At 44.2% G+C, this 26902-nt stretch overlaps 2 protein-coding genes across 7 annotated transcripts in view; both read left to right on the top strand.

Annotated features, from left to right (window-relative positions):
* DHX29 (DExH-box helicase 29) overlaps nucleotides 1–9705 on the top strand; it is a 56882-nt gene extending 47177 nt beyond the window's left edge. For all 4 annotated transcript variants that reach the window (XM_084833238.1, XM_084833235.1, XM_084833236.1 and 1 more), the window contains 3 exons: nucleotides 591–722; nucleotides 1630–1726; nucleotides 7444–9705. In XM_084833238.1, coding sequence (XP_084689364.1) covers nucleotides 591–722; nucleotides 1630–1726; nucleotides 7444–7499 — 285 coding nt within the window. In that variant the 3' untranslated portion in view covers nucleotides 7500–9705. The remainder of the gene's footprint in view (nucleotides 1–590; nucleotides 723–1629; nucleotides 1727–7443) is intronic.
* A 7892-nt stretch (nucleotides 9706–17597) lies between these two features.
* CCNO (cyclin O) lies at nucleotides 17598–25608 on the top strand. Of its 3 annotated transcripts, none has more exons than XM_084833239.1 (4): nucleotides 17598–17980; nucleotides 20642–20827; nucleotides 24275–24732; nucleotides 24853–25608. In XM_084833239.1, exons 1-4 carry the CDS (start codon nucleotides 17639–17641, stop codon nucleotides 25055–25057), a joined length of 1191 nt encoding a protein of 396 aa, XP_084689365.1. In that variant the 5' UTR covers nucleotides 17598–17638; the 3' UTR covers nucleotides 25058–25608. The 3 variants fall into 3 exon arrangements, with proteins under 3 accessions (XP_084689365.1, XP_084689367.1, XP_084689366.1); XM_084833241.1 differs by having other exon boundaries at nucleotides 17598–18098; nucleotides 24853–25607; XM_084833240.1 differs by lacking the exon at nucleotides 24853–25608 and having other exon boundaries at nucleotides 24275–24818.
* Nucleotides 25609–26902: the final 1294 nt, after the last annotated feature.

Raw genomic sequence — 26902 nt, 5'->3', positions numbered from 1 at the left:
CTGCGCATTAAAAGCATGGTTGTTCAGGCAGACATTTGGGGTGGGTTAGGGTATTTTTTATGATGTTTTTAATGTAGAATTTTATTGTTTTAACTGTTTTGTTGTTGTATATTGCCCAGAGTGGCTGGGTGACCAGCCAGATGGGCGATTAATAAATTTAATAAATAAATACATACATACATACATGAATGAATGAATGAAGTTAACTTACCTGTTTCTCTTGTATAAACAGTCCTCTAGTTGCACAAGCTATTTCCACAATACAGAGGTCTTTTTCTGCACACTATTTCACTTGTGCTTGAACTTGTTCTGCATGTGTAAGCTACTTGCATATAGCATGTGGATGTGCAACCTTTTGCACAAATGCTCTCACTTCAAAACAATTAAGTGGTTTTGTTTCTTCAACTTGCATCCTTCTGGATGATGGTCAAGAGCAGTCAAATTTTCATTGGGACACATGTCATTTTATGCAGTCATGTTTTCGAAGGGGAATGTTTTAACAATCTCCGAGGACAGAAAAATAACATATTGCTATATTAAACACAACAATTTGATAAAGCAATTTAATTATGTTTGTGTTTTCCATGCAGATTAGGTATGCCAAGGTGTACTTGAAAGAGACTACTTTAATTTCCCCCTTTCCAATCTTACTATTTGGTGGAGATATAGAAGTCTTGCATCGTGAACGCCTTTTGTGTGTCGATGGCTGGATCCATTTTCAGGTATATCTGGGTTCTTTTGGTAGCTTCGTTTTCTTTACATGAGTTGGGAAGCAAGTTTGCACAATCATACTGAACCATGGTGGCTTAAATAAGCCACCGCAGCTTGCGCTGGCCGCCTTTTTATAACCACCCACCCCCTCATAAGCGGTCATGTTGACCGAAGGTGGGTTGTTGGTGTGGTTAACAGACCACCCCAAAACCATGTAATGTTTTAGGGTTTTAGCCTTTGTGTTAGTCTACATTATTCTTCTGTGTCTTCAGTCAGCATCAGAGTTCCTAGGTAGACATGCTCTAATTAGAAGTCAGAATATGTAAACCATGTATTTGCTGTATTTCTTCATAGTACTTATTAAAACAAATAGGGTAGCCTTCTAATTTAACTGTTCAGCTGCTGAAATGCTGAGTGTTGCACTGAATGAGCCAATTCACATGTAATGCTGCCACTCCAACAAACTGTTGTTTTTAGGAGCAGAAATGAGTGACTAGCTTGAGTGCTCCCTCTACTTCCCTCAACCCACCTTGAGGGAGATGTTCCAGTTTGTTCAGTCACAGGTTCCTGTGATAACTGAACTGGGAAACTGATGTGTTTCCTAGAACCATGGTTTGCAAATCAGATTGCACCATCCTGGTTTGGACACTTTAGGAAACTTTGAGCAAACCAAGAATTCTCTTAAACTAGGCATGCAAAAGGAGGAGGGGAGGGGCTAGCACTCAAGCTCATAGCTCTTTCCCACTCTAGCAAACTGTGATTTGTTTGAAGTGGCAGCAGTACATCTTCATTTAACCAATGCCTTGCAGAATTTGTCTTAATTTTTTTGTTCATGTTAATAGTTTTGAAGGGTTTACTATAATACCAAATTGCTCTGAAAGGGGGGAAATGTAAGATTTAATGTTCATATTTTTACAGGCCCCTGTAAAAATTGCAGTAATTTTCAAGCAACTAAGAACACTCATCGAGTCTGTTTTAAAGCAAAAACTTGAAAACCCTAAAATGTCACTTGAAGGTAATTTTATTTCTATCATTGCCATGAAAATATTGAATACACAGTATATGTAAAATTTGTGGAATAGTGAAACACTTGCATTCTTGTTGGAGATTCATCACACGGTGGTTGAGGATAATACTGCTTTCCTGAGAAACACAAAACACTACTTTGCACAGCTTTCTTAAACATACAGGACTTTAAACACAGAGAACCTGTGGGAATGCTTATTCAAAACTGACTAACACAACTGTATTAACATCTGTATTAACAAAGCTAATATCTTGGTATTCATTCTTAGTGGAATCTAGTTCATTATATATTTTCCCCACTTGAAAGGGTTTAATCATTTATTTCAATAAAAGGGATCTAACTTGCGCTTGCAAAGACATTTGCTCAGATTGGGCTCATCTATTGAAACAAATGGGAAGATTGTATACCCAAGAAGCACATGTTCATAATTAGTTGGATCCAGCATAAAGCTCCTGCAGACAGAAGGGCTCCTGATCGAGCAGGGGAATCCCTCAGTTGAAAGGTGGGGAAGACAATCTTTATTGATTCACCCCTCCCCTTGCAGTCTCTTATTGTTGTTCAATCGTTAAGTCGTGTCCGACTCTTCGTGACCCCATGGACCATAGCACGCCAGGCCTTCCTGTCCTCCGCTCTCTCCTGGAGTGTGCTCAAGTTCATATGTTGGGACATACAGGAGGGCCACCAGATATGAGTTCAAGAGGTGGGTGGAAAGCAGCCAGTCTTCAAATGTCTCCATACCAACCCATTCAGAGCTTTAAAAGTCATCACCAACACTTTGAGATGTGCCCAGAAACAATCAGGAAGCCAGTCAGCTATTTAAAAAAAGGAGTATACTTTCCCTATATGCTGTCCTTGTTAACAACTTGGCCTCTGTATTCTGGTCCAGCTATATTTTCCGAGTACTCTTTGAAGACACCATTGCAGTAATCCAGCTGTGAAGTACTAAAGGATGTGTCACCTTGGCTAGATCTGTATTCTGCAGGGATGGTTGTAGTTGGTGCACCATTCCAGGGCAGGCGCAACACGTCCCACCGCCTGTGATGGGAGGTTGCTCTGCAGCCCTCTCATCTCCCCATCCTGGCCCCGATAAAGACACTTGCCCGCTTGCTTGCTCATCCCCCTCGTCCTCCCCACCACCACTGCTGCCCTCTCTTCTCTTCACTTCCCCCCAGCCACAATGACAGTGATGGCAGTGGTGATGACAGTGTTGATGGCAGTGGCAGTCACCACCACCCACACCACAGGCCATCGCCGGTGCCACCTCCTCACCAATGCCTCACTTTCAGGAGGGACCTCTCACAGCAAGGCATTTCGGCTGGGCTCTCTCGAGGGCTGTGCTGACCACCCCCTCTTCTGAGCAACTGGCAGGGCTTCCCAGTGCCACACTCTGAGGAGTCCTCAAACCAAGGCATCAAGTGGGTGGCACTCCAGAGAGCTCTGCCAGTCGCTTTTACCGCAACAGGAGAGCTTCTGGCACGACTTTCTGGAGTGCCAGGCAGAGCGCACAGTTCTCCCTACAGCGGGATCCGCCGCCTGAGGCAAGGGATTCATCCTGCCTCATAGAAGGGCCAGCGCTGCGCCAGTCTCAACTGAGGAGAAGCACTCCTGGCCACAGGTGGGACCTGGGTGTCCAGGGTCAAGGCTGAGTCAAGAAGAACCCCCAAACTATGAGCCTGTGTTTTCAAAGGAAGTGCAGAAAAGGGCAAGTAAAATGATCAAGGGGCTGGACCAACTCCGCTAGGAGGAAAGGTTTATTTATTTTATTTCATTTTATACTGCCCAATAGCCGACACTCTCCGGGCGTTTCACAAAAATTAAAAACAAAAAGTGCAGGATAAAACAATATAAAATATAAAAGCATTAAAGCCAAAATATAACAATACAACCAGAACAAAACCAGAATAAAACCTAGCAGCAATGCAGAGATTTAAAATACAGATTTAAAACACCAAAGCTAAAAGACTAGAAAGCTAAAATGCCTGGGACAATAAAAAGGTCTTCACCTGGCGCTGGAAGGAATACAACATAGGTGCCAGGTGAACCTCACTAGGGAGGTCATTCTACAGCCGGGGTGCCACAGCAGAAAAGGCCCTCTTCCTAGAAGCCACCCACCTCACTTCCTTTGGCGGGGGCTCACGGAGAAGAACCGCTGAGGATGATCTTAAGGTCCAGGCAGGCACATATGGGAGGAGGCGATCCTTCAGATAACCTGGCCCCAAGCCGTTAAGGACTTTGAATGTTAATACCAGCACTTTGAATTGGGCCCGGAAATGGATTGTTAGCCAGTGCAGCTGGAAAAGTTCTGGTGTAATATGAGCTTGTTGGCCAGTCCCTGTAACAATATTGCTGCCCAATTTTGGACTAGCTGAAGTTTCCAGACTGTTTTCAAAGGCAGCCCCATGTATAATTTTGTTGTTCAGTTGTTGAGTTGTGTCCGACTCTTCGTGACCCCATGGACCATAGCACGCCAGGCCTTCCTGTCCTCCACTGTCTTCCAGAGTGTGCTCAAGTTCATATTCATTGCATTCGTGATGCTATCTAGCCATCTCATCCTCTGCCGTCCCCATCTCCTTTTGTCTTCAATCTTTCCCAGCATCAGGGTCTTTTCCAGGGAGTTTTCTCTTTGCATTAGGTGGCCAAAATATTTGAGCTTCAGTTTCAGTATCTGTCCTTCCAATGAGCAGTCAGGGTTGATTTCCTTTAGGATGGACTGATTTGACCTCCTTGCAGTCCAGGGGACTCGTAAGAGTCTTCTCCAGCACCACAGTTCGAAAGCATCCATTCTTTGGCATTCAGCCTTCCTTATAGTCCAGCTCTCACAGCCATACATTACTACTGGGAAAACCATAGCTTTGATTATATGGATCTTTGTCAGCAAGGTGATGTCTCTGCTTCTTACTATGCTGTCTAGGTGTGCCATAGTTTTCCGCCCAAGGAGCAAGCGTCTTTTAATTTCATGGCTACAGTCACCGTCTGCGGTGATCTTGGAGCCCAAGAAAGTAAAATCTGTCACTGCTTCCATTTCTTCCCCTTCTATATGCCAGGAAGTGATGGGGCCAGATGCCATGATCTTCGTTTTTTTAATGTTGAGTTTCAAACCAGCTTTTGCACTCTCCACTTTCACCCTCAACAAGAGGCTCTTTAGATCCTCTTTGCTTTCTGCTATTAGGGTGGTATCATCTGCGTATCTGAGGTTGTTGATAATTCTCCCGGCAATCTTAATTCCGACCTGTGATTCATCCAACTCGGCATTTCTCATGATGTACTCTGCATATAAGTTAAATAAGCAGGGCGACAATATACAGCCTTGTCATACTCCTTTCCCAATTTTGAACCAATCGGTTGTTCCATGTCCGGTTCTTACTGTTGCTTCTTGACCCTCGTACAGGTTTCTCAGGAGACAGGTAAGGTGGTCTGGTACTCCCATCTCTTGAAGGATTTGCCACAGTTTGTTGTGATCTACACAATCAAAGGCTTTAGCGTAGTCAAGGAAGCAGAAATAGACGTTTTTCTGGAATTCTCTTGCTTTCTCCATGATGCAGCGAATGTTGGCGATTTGATCTCTAGTTCCTCCGCCTCTTCGAAACCCAGCTTGTACTTCCGGTAGTTCTCGGTTCACATGCTGCTGAAGCCTAGCTTGCAGGATTTTGAGCATAACCTTGCTGGCATGTGAAATGAGCACAATTGTGCGGTAGTTTGAACACTCTTTGGCATTGCCCTTCTTTGGAATTGGAATGTCAACTGACCTTTTCCAGTCTTGTGGCCACTGTTGAGTGTTCCAAATGTTGGCATATTGAGTGCAGCACTTTCAAAGCATCATCTTTTAGGATTTTAAATAGCTCAGCTGGAATACTGTCATCTCCGCTAGCTTTGTTGTTAGTAATGCTTCCTAAGGCCCACTTGACTTCACTCTCGAGGATGTTGGGCTCAAGTTCAGCGACGGCACTATCATGGCTATCAGGGACATTCAGATCTTTCCTGTATAGTTCTTCTGTGTATTCTTGCCACCTCTTCTTAATCTCATCTGCTTCTGTTCGGTCCCTGCCTTCTTTGTCGTTTATCATGCCCGTCTTTGCACAAAATGTTCCCTTGAGATCTCCAATTTTCTTGAAAAGATCTCTAGTCTTTCCCATTGTATTGTTTTCCTCGATTTCTTTGCATTGCTCATTTAAGAAGGCCTTCTTGTCTCTCCTTGCTATTCTCTGGAACTCTGCATTGAGTTGGATATATCTTCCCCTTTCTCTCTTGCTTTTCGCTTCCCTTCTTTCCTCAGCTACTTGTAAAGCCTCATCAGACAGCCACTTGGCTTTCTTGCATTTCTTTTTCTTTGGGATGGATTGAGTTGCTGCCTCCTGAACAGTGTTACGGACCTCCGTCCATAGTTCCTCAGGCACTCTGTCTATCAGATCTAATCCCTTAAATGTATTCCTCACCTCCACTGTATATTCATAAGGGATATGATTTAGGTCATACCTGAATGGTTAGTGGTTTTAAGCCACTCTTATGCCCCCCTGTAAATCTCTTATGCCCCCCTGTAAATCTGCTCTGGAGGGTTGGGAGACCCTTCAGAGTAGTGGGAAAAGTTGCAGAGGGATGGTGGAATTGTCAAAGATTGCTTCTGCTCCTTCTGTTGGTGGGAGTGTTTCAAGCAGAACATTCAGAGGTTGCTCCTGCTAATAGAATTAAAACTGGATCCAACTCAGTGAAGGGAAACTGAATGAGTATTGGGTATTTTATTGAACATTAATAACCTTTATGGCTAAGCTACCTAAAATGAAATACAAATAGCTGATGTGGCCTATTATTGGAAGAAGATCAGTTTGCAACCTTTCAGGGAGCACAGAATTCTTCAGGTAGAATGGAAAGACAAGCTTCTTTAGACAACAAATATACTCACAAGTACACTAGTGCCATTTTAGACATTGTCCTAATTACCATGTTAGTTTGTTTTTACCTTTGACTCCCTGTGTATGCATTGTATAGCTTCAGAAAACAAGACCTCTCTTCAGTTCATGGTCATGTGTGTTAAACAGTGCAATGTGTCCAAATTGCTATGCAAGTTTCTAAATTCTAAGCAATTTTTCGTTTTGGGGACAAAATGTTTTGTTCAGACATTATTGCAATGATTGAATTAAATGACTATCACATTAGCATAAAAATCTGATTGCACTAAATTGCTAGCATTGGCCACCAAAGATCATTACCTCATATTGCTTTAGGCAATACCTCAACATAGGAACCGAACACTTTGAATGTGTGGTGGGCATTAAGATGCAGTATTTGGTGAGTGATGCTAGAAGAAGTTAAATCTATAAGCTCATTAAATCCAGAAGTGGAAATCAAAGTATGAGAACTTTCAGTAGTACATCTAATCCAATTTTTTTTAAGACACAAAACAAATTTACAGGGGCATTCATGAGTTATTAACCCATAACATAGGAAGGAGTCTTAGTATCTATGGTCCATGTCTTTAATTGTGTGCAACATTCTAATCAGAGAAACGTCAGGGTAGAAAAGAATGTACCTGTTACTTAGCTATCCCAACCCTGGAGGTGCTGAACTTAACTTTCTGATCATTTCCAGCCTCATGTTATGTGCTACCTTTACCATGCAGGTTTACCACTGACAATGCATGTAATTAAAATTCTTGGGGTGGCCGAAAACATTGAGGTTAAATTATTTCTAATTGTCATTCTCTTTCCCAGATGATAAGATTTTGAATATCATCAAAGAACTGATAAAAACAGAAAACACTATCTGAAGCAAGAATTTGGCTGTGACTATATAACTTGAAAGAAGAAAAATATACTTAAATAAAGAACGTGCTTGTTGTTTTAAAAGGTATAATGCCAAACCTCATGTGGAAGCTGTTTGAACTCTGCATAAAAGTACATTTTCTATGTCATTCTGTGAGAATGCATTGTAAAATGGACAATAAATGTGGGTGCCCCTTGTTCATATGTTCTTAAATGATGGCAGCAACTCAAATAGTTTTAATATAAAAATGATGAATTCATACTTAGTTTCTGCTTAAAGCATACCTTGATGATGTTTTCAAGAGCAGAACTTGAATCTATGGAATAGGTTTAAGTTTTCTTTGAGAAGGCACAATGGAGGAGAAGGAGCCTTGTTTTACTTGCCAAAAGGTGTGCATTACATAATTATTCACTGGATTTTTCATCTACATCATGGTATTTTTAAGCAATACATTTTAAGAAATTGCAGCTCTTCAGATACTACCATACGACAAATTTGAGAGAACAAACTACAGATCAGCAGTCTTCTTTTGGATTGAAGTTCTGTGCCTGAATTGAGTATTTACCAAACTCGTGAGGAACATATTATTTTGTTTTTACTATTTAGTATTGCACATCAAGAAATTAAAATTACTTTATTCTTTAGAAGAAAAGATGCAAAGGAAGAAAAGGTATATAAATTACCTTTTTATAAGCCTAAATCCTAGAGGAATTTTTCTCCCCCTGATTCTTCCTCATTCTAAGCATACATTTGTCTTCCTCTATGTCTCCCCTCCCCCTTTTAAATGTGGAGGTGGCAAGGACTGTGTTCAGTCACCAGATACCAGCTTTGAAAACTGTAATCAAGCCAAATAAAAGTCTTGCACTCAAATTCTGCTGGGTTTTTAAAAAAATATTCTGGTATAGAGAGCATAACTAAGAGAAAATCATGGAAATCATAAATAGTGTTTTCGATTAATTATTGAGATATAGGAATGTTCCTACTAAAATCTGCCCTAAGTCTGACACTCTGTCCATTAAATCAGCTTGGCTGTCTCCATGGAGTCACATTCCCATGAAGAGTTCTGATGCATCACATAGAGGTGATTTTGACGATGTGAAACTAGCCCATAGTTGGATCCAAGGATTCTTTGTCTTATCTGTGGGTGTGAACTGAAGGACACATTGGAATTGTTGTCAAAAAATGGAAGACAGAAGCTACTTAAGAAATTTACTTTCATATATAATCAACATCTCCTAGTGCAATTTTCAGTGTTAAAACTCGAGATCAACTATTCTTCTTTTGAACATGATCACTAGTAAATAGAGATACTTCTCATTATGAACTTGAGTTAGGGTAAAATATTTCATGACAGATGTACCTACTGTAAGAAAAAGGCTTTTGGAAAACAGTTTTTGACTTACTGGAAAATGTGTTATGTCCCCTTTCATCAGCTGAAGCTTCTTCCCATCTTATCTGGATGAAATCTTGGTTATCTTTATTCTGAATGTTTAAAATTGAATCAGCCCTTGAAATAATACGTATCAGTCATGAGGTTTGAAATACAGCCAATCTAGTACAAATACTTTGGTTTCTAAACATTTCCAACCACTGGGCATAGGTTTCAATATTTCTTTGCATCAATGATCACAGGCTTACCTTTTCTAGATAAATTAAACACGGTATGATACATTAACCTTGGGAGTTGCAGTGAAATTCTTTATAGCCACATTTGTATAGTCTGCTGTTCTTAATATAGTGAAGAAAAACAGTATTTTAGACTGCAATCCTAGACCTATTTACCTCTGAGTAAGTCCAAAAAGGGACCGCGGTGGCTTAGTGGTTAAGACGCTGAACTGCAGACTGGAAGGTCGGCAGGTCAGCAGTTCGAGACCCGAGTGCCACGTGACGGAGTGAGCTCCCGTCTTCAGTCCCAGCTTCTGCCAACCTAGCAGTTCGAAAGCAAGAAATTGCAAGTAGATAAATAGGTACCGCCTCAGCGGGAAAGGTAACAGTGTTCAGTCATGCCGGCCACATGACCACGGAAGCATCTTCGGACAGCGCTGGCTCTTCGGCTTAGAAACGGGGATGAGCACCGCACCCTAGAGTCGGACACGACTGGTTGGGGACACCTTTACCTTTTTAAGTCCATTAAACCCAGTGAGGCTAACTTCTGAGTAGATACACAGAGGATTGTACTGTAAACGAAGAATGAATAAAAAGAGTTCTGTAAACAATGTCATGAACAACATTATGGTAACCATTTTGTTCCTGAGGATTGGAACCAATCCACAAACCTTAAAAAGTCTCAAAAGAAATTTGGCATTGCAGTTTTATAAGTTTATAAGGCATTGCAGTTTTATAAGCCCCTCGCAGGAGCACAGTTCATAGCACTAAGTGGTAAGGCACTGTAAGAGGTGTTCTTTTTTCCCCCTGCCATTGTGAAGGATCTGTCTTTGATCCATAGGAGGTGCATAGTATGAATAAAGATATGAGGTTACCTGGTAAATGCTGTACATCTATGTAAAATCTAACTATGGTTCCATAAGCTATGCCTTCTATCCATGCTGGGAACTGTGTGGATGCCACCATGTAAGTTTCATGATGGAAGAAAAGTAGGATATGAATGTAATAAAGTAAATGAATAGGATCATGCTACTCAGACAGGACCAGCCCAAGACATTTTGCTGACTGACACAAAAGAGAAGATAGTACTTCTCTCATTCTACATACAGAAGTTAACCAGACTGGCAGTTGAATCTTACTTAATGCCTGTTAACAGAACAGTATCTCCACTGCACCTGAGGGTAGGAGCTTAGCTTGGGAACATAGGGCAGACTTTATGGCACATACCACTCTGTCCTCCAAACTTTGCTGTTGGTCCCTGCATCTGCTGCCTAAGGTAAACCCGTATTCTATCTAATGGTAGGACCATTCCTGCGCTCAACATACAAAACTAGCCTGAAAGTCTGCTTCACTGATCCAGCAGAGGGAGCAGTTCACCTGAGCAAATAACTGTGAAGATTTCTCATCTTAATCTCTCTACACCGTAAATTCCCTTATTTCAGGTGCAATGACAGGTTGCATTTTTTTCTTTATAGTTTATATTTATTATATAGTAGTGAAAACAATTCATTTCCCTTCTGGAACTGGTCCCTTGTTCATTCTACCTCATCCTCTTAAGTTTTTCTACTTTGCAGGAGAGCTGTTGGTACACTCTTGAAAGATCTTAGCAGTTTCTATAAACCACCTAATGTAATGGAAGCATCAATTGAAGAGAGACCCTCATCTGTATATTAGCCTCATCATGCTCCATGAAGCTCAAGAAACAACCCAGGGAGGGCTTTGCAGCTAGGAGCAGGATTCTTAGTTGCTAAGGTCACCAAGGGCAGAGAACGGTTTAGTTGTCACCTTATATTGTCCCTGACCTATATATGTGGATGGTTTACCTATTTACTCCTGTGCAAAAAACTAAGGGATATAATTTACCCATACCTGACATATGGATTCCTTGCAAGATACAAGCCCTCCCCTCCCCTCGAACCCTGCCTCTCATATTGACAGGCGCTATCCTATCTAAATATATAAAGGACAGTCGCCAACAGTCATGAGAAAAGGAGTCCAAGATGGGTGGGAGCTTTTAAAAAAGGAAATTCTTAAGGCACAATTACAAACAATTCCAACAAGAAGAAAAGGTGGAAGACAACAGAAGAAGCCAATGTGGCTTCACAAAAAGCTTAGGGATGACCTGAAAACAAAAAAGGGCACATATAGGAAGTGGAAAGAAGGCCAAGTAACAAAGGAAGAGTACAGGCAGGTAGCGCAGAATTGCAGGGATGGCGTCAGGAAGGCTAAAGCTGAGAATGAGCTGAGGTTAGCGAGGGATGCTAAAAACAAAAAGGCTTTCTTCAGCTATGTGCATAGTAAAAGGCAGAGGAAAGAAATGGTTGTTCAGCTATTAAATAAGGATGGCAAAACGATAACAGATGACAAACGGCAGAAGTGCTCAATTCCTACTTTGGCTCAGTCTTCTCCCAAAAGAGAGTCTATGATCCCCCTGGGAAAGGCAAAGTACAGACTGAAGGGGCAGGATTGCAGCTGGAGATTGATAGGCATATGGTCAAGAACACCTAATTACTCTGAATCAGAGTTCAAATCTCCAGATGAACTGCATCCTGGGGTAATAAAGGAACTGGCAGAAGAACTCTCAGAACCGCTGTCTATTCTCTCTGAAAAATCATGGAGGACGGGGGAAGTGCCAGATGACTGGAGGAGGGCTAATGTGGTCCCTATCTTCAAAAAGGGTAAAAAGGAGGAACCTGGGAACTACAGACCAGTCAGTCTGACATCAATCCCTGGGAAAATTCTGGAGCAGATTATAAAGCAATCCATCTGGAAGCACCTTGAAAACAATGCAGTGATTACTCGAAGCCAACATGGATTTGTCAAAAACAAGTCCTGCCAGACGAATCTGATCTCATTTTTTGATCAAGTAACCTCCCTTGTAGACAGTGAGAATGCTGTGGACATCATATACCTCGACTTCAGCAAAGCTTTCGACAAAGTGCCCCATGATATCCTGATGAGCTAACTAGCTCAAAGTGGGCTAGATGAAACAACAATCAGGTGGATCCGCAGTTGGCTACAGAATCAGACTCAAAGAGTGCTTATCAAAAGAAACGGCCTTGGTCGCCTTGGTGGATGATATGAGGAGGGCTCTGGATAGGGGTGAATGCTCCTTCCTTGTTCTCCTCGACCTCTCAGCGGCTTTTGATACCGTTGACCACGGTATCCTCCTGGACCGCCCGGAGGGGTTGGGCATTGGAAACACTGTATTGCGGTGGTTCCAGTCCTTCCTCTCTGGCAGGTACCAGAGGGTAGCACTGGGAGAGGAGGTTTCGGACCCGTGGCCACTTACTTGTGGGGTGCCACAGGGTTCCATCCTCTCCCCGATGCTATTTAACATCTATGTGAAGCCACTGGGGGCTATCATCAGGAGGTTTGGGGTGCAGTGTCATCAATATGCGGATGACACTAAGCTCTACCTCTCATTCAAATCTTCACCAAGGTTGGTCGTAGAATCCCTGTCCAAATGTCTGGAGACGGTGAGTGGCTGGATGGGGAGGAATAAGCTGAAGCTCAACCCTGACAAGACCGAGGTACTTTTGGTGGGAGACAAGAGGAGGCTGGGGGATGTTGACCTGGTATTGAATGGGGTACAGCTACCCTTGAAAGACCAGGTCCGCAGCCTGGGGATCATTTTGGTCTCCCAGCTGTCCATGGAGGCTCAGGTGTCAGCTGTGAGCCGGACAGCGCTGTATCAACTCCATCTGATACAGCGGCTGCGCCCCTACCTTCCCGACCATCTGCTCCCATCGGTAGTACATGCCCTGGTCTCCTCTCGTTTAGACTACTGTAATGCGCTCTACGTGGGGTTACCCTTGAAGACGGTTCGGAAACTGCAGCTGGTACAGAACGCGGCGGCTCGCCTGATTAAAGGCAGCCGCCGGCGAGATCACATCACTCCAGTGCTGAAGGAGTTGCACTGGTTACCAGTTGTTTTCCGGGCCAAATTCAAGGTGTTGGTTTTGACCTTTAAAACCCTATATGGTTCCGGCCCAGCCTATCTTAAGGAGCGCCTCCAGCAACACCAGACAGGCCGCTTAACAAGATCAGCCTCGGATGGCCTTCTCTCTGTCCCATCAGCCAGGACAGCTAGACTGGTGGGGACGAGGGAGAGGGCCTTCTCTGTGGTGGCCCCCACTCTGTGGAACTCCCTCCCTAGGGAACTCCGTCATGCCCCCTCTTTAATGAGCTTCCGTCGTGCATTAAAAACGTGGTTGTTCAGGCAGGCATTTGGGGTGGGTTAGGGTATTTTTTTTTAAAAAAAATTATGGTAAAATTTTATTGTTTTAAATTGTTTATGGTGGGTTGTACATCGCCCAGAGTGGCTGGGTGACCAGTCAGATGGGCGATTAATAAATTTAATAAATAAATAAATAAATAAAATCAATGGGACCTTCTCAAACTGGGGAGAGGTAACGAGTGGGGTACCGCAGGGCTCAGTCCTGGGCCCAGTGCTCTTCAACATTTTTATGAATGACTTGGAGGAGGAGGTACAGGGAATGCTGATCAAATTTGCAGATGACACAAAATTGGGCGGGATAGCTATGAATATGAACTTGAGCACGCTCCGGGAGAGAGCGCAGGACAGGAAGGCCTGGTGTGCTATGGTCCATGGGGTCACGAAGAGTTGGACACGACTGAACAACAACAAAGCTTAATACTTTGGAAGACAGAAACAAAATTCAAAGTGATCTGGATAAACTGGAGCGCTGGGCAGAAAACAACAGAATGACACTGAAGAGGGATAAATGCCAAGTTCTGCACCTAGGAAAAAGAAACCAAATGCACAGTTACAAGATGGGGGATACGTGGCTCAACAACACAACAAGCGAGAAGGATCTTGGAATTGTTGTCGATCACAAGCTGAATATGAGCCAACAATGTGATGTGGCTGCAAAAAAGGCAAATGCTATTTTGGGCTGCATTAATAGAAGCATAGCTTCCAAATCCCGGGAAGTACTAGTTCCCCTCTACTCAACACTGTTTAGGCCTCATCTGGACTACTGTGTCCAGTTCTGGGCACCACACTTTAAGAAGGATGCAGACAAACTGGAGAGGGTTCAGAGGAGGGCAACAAAGATGATCAGGGGACTGGAAACAAAGCCCTATGAAGAGAGACTGAAAGAACTGGGCATGTTTAGCCTTGTGAAGAGAAGACCGAGGGGTGATAGGATAGCGCTCTTCAAGTACTTGAAAGGTTGTCACAGAGAAGAAGGCCAGGATCTCTTCTCGATCGTCCCAGAGTGCAGGACACGGAATAATGGGCTCAAGTTACAGGAAGCCAGATTCTGGCTGAACATCAGGAAAAACTTCCTGACTGTTAGAGCAATACAACAATGGAACCAATTACCTAGGGAGGTGGTGGGCTCTCCCACACTGGAGGCATTCCAGATGAGGCTGGCCAGCCATCTGTCAGGGATGCTCTGACTTGGATTCCTGCATTGAGCAGGGGGTTGGACTCGATGGCCTTGTAGGCCCCTTCCAACCCTACTATTCTATGATTCTATGATTCATTCCCTCACACTATAGTGTGAGTTGAAGTAGAACTCAAGGTTGTGGTTAGGCAGCTAGGAGCAGACTTGCTTCTTAATGGCTGGGGTCCTCAGAAGGAGAAACAGGTTTAGCCCATGCCCTAATGTTTCAAACCCAACCACCACCACCGAACTGTACATCTCTCTTATTTTCTGCTACATAACTGAATAGCTGCCATTCCAATAAGGAAGTGTGATGTGTCTAAGGGTATTTGGCAGGGACAACCTCAGGGCTTTTTAGTAGGTAAAGAAAGAGAAGAAAGTGTCAGGGGCATGTTTTCAGGTAGATAAAATTTGAGAGCCTGGAGTAAAGAAGGGTGAGGTCCAGGAAGGGGCAAGGGGCTGAATCCCCCTTTCACCACAGCCTCTCCTGTCACCCATTAAATTTCACAGGGGGGGTGTCTAGTCTACATAAAAACCAATTATTTTCTGCCCCCACTCTCCCAAAGCTGTGACCAAATAACAAGCCTAGAACTATGCAGATCAGAACACACTTGATTTTCAGTGTGCAGGGTCATCAGGGCAGAGAACAGATTTAGTCCCTCTCCACCTCAGTAGTGTCCCTGAGTGCACTCCTTTGTTTGTGTTTTTTTTTGTAAATGGCTGCAATGTATTCCAATTTTTAAAAGTAAAACACTGCACTTGGGTGTATTGTTGGGATGAAGGTAAAACCTGCCCTCCAGTACTACGTCATATGAAAGGCATCATGCTAGTATGTATACAGGCAATATCTGTGAAGGTTCAGTAATGCCCTGCCCTTTAATTGTTTTAACAGCCAAGGCACCATGTTTACTAGGAAGGTATAAAAACCGGGGGGGGGGGGGGTGTACATCTCCCTTTCAAACAAGGGATTCAAAGTTTACAAAAAGGACAGGTGCCTCTAAGCTATCCAGCAAATTGAAATTTGGCACACACTTAGGATGATGCAGTTTTAAAAGTCTCAAAATTGGACATTTGTGCACCTACCAATATGTGGAGCATGAAGTTTGCCTTCTAACAGAAGCTAGCATTCTAGGGCAAAGCAAGTCACATCACAAGTGATTGAGTGGTGGGATGTTGAAGCTCCATATTTGGATTTTGGGGAGGAGTACTTCTACCAGTAGCAACCTGCATCACATCTATGCCTGAAAAATGCAAGCTTCGTTGCTGTGTGCGTATTCCTTTTTAGGCCATACTCAGTTTGGTGGAACAGAGGTCATGGCCAAATTTGGAAAAGCAGGCAAGCCTGAAGAAAGCACAAAATGACTCCTTACTGTGTTGGTAACTTTGGAAGACCAAGGCCTTGGAGCTATTCAGTGGCTTTTTCTCATGCTCCAGTATCTGGGATGGTTCATGCAGGTATAACAAGAAGCCATGGCACGGACTTCACCCAAGTGATCTTGGATTGCCAACATTTACCACTTGGGAGGATTTGTGAGGATTTGACACATCAGCATCATTAAAAGTGCTTGGAAATGCATCCATGTGGCAGCACAGCTTGTGTAGCAGTAGGTCTACGCTGGGGAGGGAGCACCTAGAGAATACAGGCATTTTCCACGTGCCACCATCGTAGATTCCTTGTAGAATTTCCATGTCATTCTGTGGGACCCATATGCTACGCAACTCTAACTAGGATTATCACTCCGCGAAATAAAATTTAATTCAACTAATTACATCTGCATGTAAATAAAACAAGAATTTCTGATTTAAAATATTTTGTTTCAGGATGGTGCCAGGAGGCATCATATTAGAAGAGACTTAGCCTTTCTGGTATCTGCCCTCTGTAGCCTTAATAAGTTACACACATTAAAAATAATTACCTTCTTAAAAAAAAAATAAAAGTAGCCTGATTAATCCAGGGTCTGCTTTCAGTGGGTCACCAAAAAAAGATCTGAGTCACCTAACGCAACTAATGAATACATTAAATGTTTCGGTCCTATTGTTCATTAAAGCTTTTTGAACATTTCTGTGGAAAGGTGGTATCGCTGTGTTAAGTAAAAAAAAAGGAGAACTGCCACCGTGTAGCAATATTTCTAGCGTCTTGTGTGTGACAAACGTTAAAAAGTAGACTGGGCTTGGCTGTGGTAAAAGTCTTGGTGTAACAGTTCTTCTGGATGAACGAACTCGCGATACAGAAAGGACAGGTGGCCGGATACTTGGCAGTTCAGACTCCGCGAAGCCAGTGAGGGAAGATGGCGTCGTCCTCCCCGCAGTCACGCTTGTCAGCCCGCGCGCGGTACGCGGAGGGGCCCTTTTTGCATCTGAGGAACTCCCGCCTGCGTGCCTGGGGCGGGGGCCTTCCGTCAGAGCGCTGAGAAGCCACGCCGCGCAAAACGAGAGGAAGCGCGGGCTTCTAAAACAAACAAAAAACCCCATTTTTAATGGTTTAAATTCGTATTGTATTTCGAGTACCGGCCATTTTTTATACCTTCACGCAGGGGTACGCCACGTTGCGGCAAAAACCACCAAGACCCTTGCGGCACCTTGAAGGCTTGAAATTTTTCTGCCGTAAGCTTGCCCACGAAAGCTTACGCCACCATAGCCTTAAGTCTTTAAAGTGCCGCATGAACATGTTTATGTAACTCCACCGTGTCGCCTCGGACTGAAAGACGACTGAACTGCCGCCGCCGCCGCCGCTACCACTGAAGCCCACAAATAAAGCCAGCGCAAAATGGCAGGCGTCTCCTCGCAACGACGACTGAGACCCTGGTGTGGCTTTGGGTGCAATCGCGTCAGAAGGGGATTCACTGGATCCCCGCAGGGCCTGTGCCTGAACGCGCCGCCCCCGCTCCAGCTGCTGGGGGCCGAAAGGCTCACCGGAGTTCCGCAAGGACGCCCGGCCCGCCGGGCGGCCGAGAGCGGTTCTTTGGCCGGGAAAGCCGGCTAAGCGGAGGGGCGGCAAGCGGGGAGGAGCTGTCCACAGCAGGCGGGACCAGGGGCGGGGCGGCGCTGCCCGGCATATAGCCGGCTCCGGCGCGCCTCGCCTCGGTGCTGCCCGGGAGGCAGCGATAAGCGCGGGAGCTGCGGCATGGTGGTGACTGCCCGACCCAGTCAGGAGCCCCCTGCGGCTCTGGGCGGGCGGCCGAGCCCGCCGTGCAAGCGGCAGCGGGCCGAGGACGTGACCCCGGAGGAGCGGCCTGAGCCCCCGGGCGGCGTCGAAGCCGGCCTCCAGCTTCGCGCGCCCGTCAAGAAAAGCAAGGCCCCCCCGGTGGGGCGGCTTCCCGGCCGGGTCGTCTCCCCCAGCCGCTGCGAGCCCATGCACCCTCTGGAGCGGCAGACCTTCCGCGACTACGGGCAAAGCTGGTACCGCTTCCGAAAGGAGCTGGAGGGCAAGTTCCACCCGCTCGACCCGCTGGCGCAGCAGCCACAAGTAAGGGGAGGGCAGTGGGATTCGGGTTAAACAACAACAACAACAACCCACAGCTGTTGTTTCTGCCCCTGGAACGAAAGGGCATCTAGGATTTTTTTAGAAAATGAAATACACAAAGGTAATCGTGGACAAATTTTGTTTCTCGGAGAAACTAAACCTCTACTGGCATATTTTGTATTATTGCTTTGTGTTCTTTTCTTAAGGACTCTTCAGATGTGACGTATCCGTGTAGATGGGGAAAGGGCTTGTGTCCGCTGGCCTAAACCTTTGAATAGCCAGAGTTCTAGATCAGGTATACAGAGGCTGCTCCTGTACACTTTGTGTACGCATCTAGCCTGTTCACACAGGTTATGGCAAACACAAGTAGAGGGTGGTACCAGCAGGTGCAGTTCTGCTCCTTCTTCTGTATACATTCAGCATAATGTATTATGAGTCCTAGAATTTCTTGCTTTTCTCCACTGTCCTCCTCCTTCCATGGAATGCACTTTTGTTTAGGAAAAAGCCTGAACCTTCTTGCAAATCAGCAAGTGTAACAATCACATGTGCTAGAGGAAGCTGCGTTTGGCCACTGCTTTCCAGTTCATCCTCTCACAAACCTATACATAAGTATGATTGTCACACACATTGGTCTACATAGAGTTTTCATGTGCTTTTCGACGTCAAGTGCTTTCTGTGTAGAAAAGAAGTAACTGTAAAGTGTTCAGTTAAGATATGAACTCAGGGCAGAGAATCTGGCTGCTTTAGAGATGTAGAGCACTTGAAACATTTGTAAGCATTGTATAAATAATATGATGAGATAGAAGACTCTTTTGCCTTTGATTTAGCAGGCATCACATTGGTCTTCAATGACACAATTGCACATAATTATTGACAAATCCAAGAAGGTAGAAACACATAAGAACCAAGGGTTTTGTAAACAGGCAGCTTTAAAAATTTCATTCAAATTAGAGATGCTCCTGACAGGGACATTTGGAAGCTCTGAGTAGGCAGAGCTGACCTGTGCGATGGGATGGAATCTGAGACACAAAGATACTGTAGATTTAGAGTGGTAAGGGGGGCGAGAGTGCCAACTGTACACCACTTTCTGGTGTAAACTGCAAGCCAGAAGATACCTTCAATATTCCAGATCCATCACTGTCATTTTCTTCATTTCCTTCTCACTCTGGCCACTGCATAGAATTGCGTAACAGTCCGAACATATCAGATGTTTGTAAAGCTACATGTGTGCTGCTTCTGGTTTCCTAGATTCTCAATTGCTTTGTGTGGGTTAATCCTAATGAGGTTGGTAGAGGCTCTGACTGAACAATGGGGGGGTGGGGGTGGCATTGTAACCTCATGATCTGAAGGCACTTCAGCATTTTTCCACACAGACTTTATCACTCTTTATTGGGTTTTCCTACACCTTACTTTCCCTACAAAGGTGGAAGAGGAAAAACGGCTGGGTGACCAGTCAGATGGGCGATTAATAAATTTAATAAATAAATAAATAAATAGGAAAAACGTGCACACTATTACGTATTATTTATTAATTTTTTTGGCTTAGGATAGGGCAAAAATGGTTCAAATAAGTGAATGTGTATCACTCTCTGTTTTGTTGCATGTACATGTTTGGCAGCTGCTGTAGCAAAATAGACTTTTGCATGACTTTCACACAATGGTGTGCATGGGTTTTCTGGTTCATCAATTATAAAACGGCCCACGGAGTGGTGATATTGTGACAATAAAGTGAAGGGTACCATATATAAAAAGTGTGATTAAACACCGCCACTGTTAAATGATAGCAGTTAATATTGTTGGTAAATCAGTGACAATAACTATCTTCAGGAAAGTGAACTTGGCAACACTGCTGATATCCAAACAGCATAATTCACTCTTTTTGTTGGTGGTATAGGTATGCCTCTCTAAGCTAACCAAAGTCTAGACATGCAGGGTCTATTTCCACTGACTTAAGCTTCCCCATCTTCCGTTGGAAACAGATGACTCTGGGATAGAAGTGGGGCTTCAAAAAGAAAATGCATCTGAACACTTGGAGGTGGTGTACAAAGAGATGAACCCGATTACTAGCCCCTTTTCACCCTCCCTCAATCCTCAAATCCATTATTTCCAAGTGAGAGACACTGAGGAAGTAGTGCTTCTCTGTGCATCCCTCTCCTGATCACATATTCCCATTTGTGATGTGTGTAGGGTTGGGTTCCATTTGTAAAAAAGCTGAATATCCACATTCAAAATGTATTCAGTTCCATATTTATAACTCCTGTTTGTGCATGTGAGACATAAGTTATCTGATGTGGCCTTATGCATGGCAGAGTCTGCCGCCACAACAAAAGATGCAAAAATCATGCTTCCATAAACCAAAGTAGAAGTAAAGTTTATCACATACCCAGACAGCTCTTTGGATTCCTTTGAATTCGCGTCACTTGATGATTGCAAAAGTCATTCAACATTGAAGGAAAATTAATCTATTTCAGTTGCAACTAAACAACCTACTTACTTACAAGGCAGTGCTGATCATGAAATAATCAGGAGTGAGCAATAAAGTAAATGGTCCAAGACTTTAAAGTAATTCCATGCTAATGTTTTGGTTCTCATTTATCATACTCTGTAATACAGTAAATAGTTGCCCATTTTGCATCCTAACACCTTCTCTTCTTGGCTTCCCAGATAACTGCAGAGGCCCGATGCAAACTGATCAGCTGGCTAATTCCAGTGCACAAACATTTTGGCTTCTCTTTTGAGTCCTTGTGTCTGGCAGTAAACACTCTAGATCGCTTCCTTACCACCACCCCAGTGGCTGCTGACTGCTTCCAACTCCTAGGAGTCACCTCGCTCTTCATCTCTTGCAAACAGGTACCAGAAGCTTAGCTATAAGACAAAGTAAACCTCTAAACCATAGTGATTAGGAGGCTCCAAGAAAATACTAGGGAAGCCTGAATTCAAATGGATCACTAGTATTATTTTGCTCTGTACTCCTAATACTGAAGCTCTGTTCACAATTCATGCAGTGCTCTGAGACATCAGTCACGTTAGTCAAGTTCCCTAATAGATTAATCTTTTTTGGAAACATGTAAATCATATAGCAGAAGCACAGATCAGAATCTTAGTGAAGGGATGCAGAACTTTTTTCAGCCCAAGGACCAAATTCCATTTTAGAGAATCTCTTGGGGGTGAGGGGTGCATTCCAGTGGTGGGTGAAGCCAGAGGGACAAGACCAAAAACAAAAAAACAGTATATTTTAGTTTCAAGCCCTTACTGTGGGTAAATAAGCCCCTGGGGGGTCACGAGGCCTTCCTTAACAAAGTGGGATGGGATATAGGCTACTGGTGGAGGGGGGAATTGCCAAAAATCAAGCTTGGATGCTAACATAAGTTTGTTTGTTTGTTTATGTAATTGATTTATATACCACTTAAGATATCAAAAATCTCAAAGCAGTTTACAGAACCAGGCATTAAAATACGATGACATAATGAATACAAATACTCATCAGTTAGAACACTTAAAACCAAAAGCTCAAAATACAGCAATTAACGAACAAGTTGGGCAGCACAATTAATCAGGGAAGGTCTGGGTAAAAATTGGATCTTTAACAAGTGCCTAAAACATGCCACAGTTAGCACCTCCCGAATACCAGGGGGGAGGGCATTCCATAAGGTGGGTTCCACCACAAATAAGGCCTTCTTCTGGGCAGTGATAAGGGCAGAAAATTTTGCAGTACTGTTTTGTTCTGTGGAAAATTTCCCATTTCACTTGGCCGAAACACATAGGGCTACTTCTTGGAATAAAACAATGTATATTTTTTCAACATCCTGAGACTTCGTTTCTTTATTCCATTGGACCACCCTCTCAAGCACCTTGCCCCAAAAAGGGGTATTGGTGACGAAGGGTTATTGGTATAAACCTCCAGATCCAGGGAGGGCTTTTTCAGGAGTGGACACACTGCTGCCACCTTCAAGATAGCAGGCACCACTCCATTGCGCAAGGATGCATTCATCACTCCCTGGATCATCTGGCCAACCCCTCCAGGCTAGGTTGAATAAGCAGGATGGGCAAGAGACAAGAGAGCATGATGTAGGCCAAAAAACCTACAAGTAAAGTGTCTTGTCTACATCCTCAGGCCTCAAAAACTGAAACTGATCCCATACAGCTAGACCAGACATGCATTGTACACCTCACCAGATACTGTACTAAAAGCAGCTTTTAAGTCAACACGAAGCTGAACGATTTTATCCTCAAGTGCCTTGCAAAATAATCACAGCAGGTCTCCAAGGGCTCCAACATAGGATTTAATGGAGGAGATGACAATAAGCCCTGAACCACCCCAAAAAACTCTGCTGGACAGCTACTTGTGGATGTGATGGAGGCACCAAAGTAAGCGTTCTTTGTTGCCCTCGCTGCCACACAGCAGGCATGGTTATGTACTCTTACATGTGTCTGCTGAGCCCCACGAGTCTTGTGCCACTTACCTTCTAGCTATCTAGCCTGTTTCATTGCCAAGAGTTCCCCAGAAAACCAGGGAGCACCCCAGGCCCTACAGCACCAGGTAGGGCACTCAGGAGCTATTGTGTCAACAATCCATCATTTCTCACTATTCCACAGTGCGACTAGAGTTTCAACTAGACCTCTGGGTACTGGAAATACCCCTAGAGCATTCAAGAATCTTTTGGATTCCACAGGACTCCTTTGGCAGACCATCTCAATGGGTCCCCTACCCCTGCTAAACTGGCACTGTAAAACCAAACTTCACCAGATAGTGGTCTGACCATGACTTTGGGATAACATCACCCCCCTCCACCATATCCATACCAGCCCCCTCATGCTCAGAGGCAAAGAATAAATCAAGGGTGTGCCCTACCTTATGCATCAGCCTGATGACAAATTAAGACAGACCACTATTTGTCATGGAGCCCATGAAGTCCCAAGGCAGCCTCAGCCCCAATGTCCTGGGGTTCTCCAACACCATACTTGAGACCAGCTCACCAGGGACACTATCAGGAAGTAAGGTAGATGGTACAGCAACAGTCCATCTTGCTATCCCAGTGCTAGATATAAGCCTTCACAGCCCATCCTCTTACAGAGAGGTTTCTTGGTGTCAGGGTGGACACTGAGCCCATAGAATCCCAGAGTAGTTCTGATTCGGAGGAAGAGCAGTCGCTCCTGGGAGAGGAGCGCGCCCCTTTTTCCTAGGGCCTGCAGCTGACAGAGATTCCTCCCACCAACATTCCTAGATTAGAAAGCAGTCCAGGGAGTGACCCAGCACAGATAGCAGACTGGGTGGATGCGCGGCGCAGACGCAGAGAGCGGCGCCAAATAGAGGGCGCAGAAAGGAGGCGTAGCGCCCGGTTGGCGCTCAAAGAACGGTTGCACCCAGAGGATCCAAGGGAAAAGGGGAGGGATTCTCCCTAGTCCTTATATTCAGGGGTCTGCCAGTAACTGCCTTTCAAACGGGGACCAACTGTTCCAACTTAGGGCATAGGGATGCTGCTGCTCAGATCTAGTTGCTACCTGTAGAGTTGTTAAGTTGTAAAAGAAGAATAAAGCTTTGAAAAGAATCCCTTTGTCTGTGTCTGGACTTGGCTACTGGATTATACTGAGAGAGCCCTCCAAGGAGCCCTTGACACTTGGTGAGCAAGATGGTACTGTTATGGACCATGGTCACTCCCCCACCCCCCTTCTAGCATGGGCTGATGCTGCACTGAATCCTGAGGTGGGCAAAGCTGGGCAAAGTTAACCTAAGACAGATCGCAGAAGTTTCCTATCCCCCCAGCATCTCCCAGTATCCCATCCTACCTTGTTCGGGAGGGCCCCCAAACCCTCCAGAGAGGCTTTTTGGGAATCACAGGTGGCTGCAGTGGGAGAAAGGGACAGGAAACTTTCCTTCCATGAACTTCCTTTAGTTAACTTATCTTAGAATCCAAGCCACTGTGTTCACCACTTTCCTATCCCCACCCCAAACAGGAAGATGTGTGCTGCATCTCTGGAGATGGGCAACCAACCACCTTCAAAAAATCAAATAGCATGTAAAGCCAGAGTGAAACCATTCAATTGTTCATTAATTTAAATAGAAGAGAATTGTGTATGTGCTTAATTCTCCCACTGTAGCAAGTGTAAAGCACTTAAGTTTAGTTGAATTGTGTCTGATGTTGATTGGATTAAAGGTGAAAAGGGCAATTAGAATTGTTTTACCTTTGTGAATATAGTAGTCAATAGTAATACATTTGCACTATTCTGGAAAATTCCGAAATGTTATTTTGTGCTTACGGTGCTGTGTATTGCTTTCTCTGTTTATGTCTCTTTCAGGTGGAGGTGCATCCACCCAAGGTGAAACAGCTCTTGGCCCTGTGCTGTGATACTTTCTCTCGCCAGCAACTCTGCAACCTGGAGTGCATCATTCTGAACAAGCTCCGCTTCAATCTGGCAGCCCCCACCATCAACTTCTTCCTGGAACACTTCACCCATACGAGGATGGAGGGTTGTGAAGCTGATACCTGGGAGGCCAACAATGCCAAAGCTCTGGCAAAAGGTGTGGCTGAACTGAGCCTGGCTGACTATGCTTTTAACAAATACATGCCTTCTTTGCTGGCCGTTTGCTGCTTGGGGTTGGCTGACCAAATGTTGCAGCACCAGAAACCACTAGACTTGAACTTAAGTGACTATCCAGAGGGCGTTTTGCAGGATTGCCTGGACAAACTACATTTACTGGTGTCTTTGAATGAGGACTCTTTGCCTCTGGTACTACCCCCTGAAATTTCAGATCAGTGTCTGCACTTAGAAAAATGAGTTAGGGAGCAATCCTATGGCCACTAGACTTTGTCTAGAGGGCCATAGGATTGTTCACTTTCTGGGAACTGAGGTTGGAGCCAGGGCTCCAATCTCAGTTCCCAGAAACCACACTCTCCACCCCCTCGTAGCTGGCATGGTTTTCTCTGCGCCAGCTGCAACTCCGCGCTTGGAAATGGAGCGCAGAGATGGGGAAGAGTGAGCAGTTCGGGGGTGGGGAGACTTTACACAGCTTCCTACTGGGTTTCCAGGCCCCTTCCCTCCCCCGAAGCCATGCCTAGGTGGGTGAAATCGCCCATATAGGCAAAAATGCAGGGTGGCCGGAGCACGGAGGAGAGGATCCCCTCCATGCTCCAGGCTCCCTGCATAGGATAGTCGGCAGCCTCCAGATAGGACTGCACCCTTAGCTAAACAAAAAATACTTGAAGCACTGTGTGTAACCATGCATTTGGAAGTTTATATCATCCATTCGTTCCAATGCATGACAGAAGGATCACTAATAGTTGCAATACCTCTAAAATAACAGTATTTGCTTTGTACTTTTATTCAATACTCTCTTGAGTTTTACATCATATTTATATTTATTAGTAGTAGAAGCTGTGAGATTGGTTTAGAATGTAATCAATTAAGCAATGGCTTCTCTAATCTTTTAAACATTATTTCAAATTATATTTTGTACAGTAGACTTGTCTTGTATTGCACTGACATTATTTTAAATAACAGATTGAAGTTGTCAACATTGTATATTATGCTTGTACTTATTTATTGAGATAATAGTTCAATGCTAAGCCATAGGAAGGACTGCTGTACTGTAAATGCATTTATCCAATAAAGCTTCTATCAGTAATTGTCTTTAATTGCAAGTTATAACCTTTTATGTTTCCTCCCATGAGAAAATAAACACATTATGTGACAGGTCTTAGAAAAGAAGTAGTTCTGGATAGTGCGGTCACTGAACATGAGCCGGACATCAGAGAGTTAAGTCAAGTGGGCCTTAGGAAGCATTACTAACAACAAAGCTAGCAGAGATGACAGTATTCCAGCTGAGCTATTTAAAATCCTAAAAGATGATGCTGTGCTGCACTCAATATGCCAACAAATTTGGAACACTCAACAGTGGCCACAAGACTGGAAAAGGTCAGTTTACATTCCAATTCCAAAGAAGGGCAATGCCAAAGCGTGTTCAAACTACCGTACAATTGCTCTCATTTTACATGCCTGCAAAGTTATGCTCAAAATCCTACAAGCTAGGCTTCAGCAGTATGTGAACCGAGAACTACCAGAAGTACAAGCTGGGTTTCGAAGGGGCAAAGGAACTAGAGATCAAATCGCCAACATTCGCTGGATCATGGAGAAAGCAAGAGAATTCCAGAAAAGCGTCTATTTCTGCTTCATTGACTACTCTAAAGTCTTTGATTGTGTGGATCACAACAAACTGTGGCAAATTCTTAAAGAGATGGGAGTACCAGACCACCTTACCTGTCTCCTGAGAAACCTGTATGAGGGTCAAGAAGCAACAGTAAGAAGCAGACATGGAACAACCGATTGGTTCAAAATTGGGAAAGGAGTACGACAAGGCTGTATATTGTCGCTCTGCTTATTTAACTTATATGCAGAGTACATCATGAGAAACGCCGGGTTGGATGAATCACAAGTCGGAAATAAGATTGCCGGGAGAATTATTAACCTCAGATATGCAGACGATACCACCCTAATGGCAGAAAGCGAAGAGGATCTAAAGAACCTCTTGTTGAGGGTGAAAGTGGAGAGTGCAAAAGCTGGTTTGAAACTCAACATTAAAAAAACTAAGATCATGGCATCTGGCCCCATCACTTCCTGGCACATAGAAGGGGAAGAAATGGAAGCAGTGACAGATTTTATTTTCTTGGGCTCCAAGATCACCGCAGACGGTGACTGTAGCCATGAAATTAAAAGACGCTTGCTCCTTGGGAGGAAAGCTATGGCAAACCTAGACAGCATAGTAAGAAGCAGAGACATCACCTTGCCGACAAAGGTCCATATAATCAAAGCTATGGTTTTCCCAATAATAATGTATGGCTGTGAGAGCTGGACTATAAGGAAGGCTGAGCGCCGAAGAATTGGTGCTTTCGAACTGTGGTGCTGGAGAAGACTCTTACGAGTCCCCTG

The sequence above is a fragment of the Heloderma suspectum genome, chromosome 2 (genome assembly GCF_057233095.1).
Source record: "Heloderma suspectum isolate Gila_16-S chromosome 2, 16-S_ref, whole genome shotgun sequence".
NCBI classification, from domain to species: domain Eukaryota; kingdom Metazoa; phylum Chordata; class Lepidosauria; order Squamata; family Helodermatidae; genus Heloderma; species Heloderma suspectum.
This window is presented reverse-complemented; position numbering and strand designations above follow the sequence as displayed.

What these genes read in the sequence shown, in the direction of transcription:
- CCNO (XM_084833239.1), top strand. Translation starts at nt 17,639, where the DNA reads ATGGTGGTGACTGCCCGACCCAGTCAGGAGCCCCCTGCGGCTCTGGGC. An exon ending in CGCTGGCGCAGCAGCCACAA is followed by an intron (nt 17,981 to 20,641) that starts GTAAGGGGAGGG and finishes TTGGCTTCCCAG; the next exon opens with ATAACTGCAGAGGCCCGATG. An exon ending in CCCCCTGAAATTTCAGATCA is followed by an intron (nt 24,733 to 24,852) that starts GTGTCTGCACTT and finishes CTCCAATCTCAG; the next exon opens with TTCCCAGAAACCACACTCTC.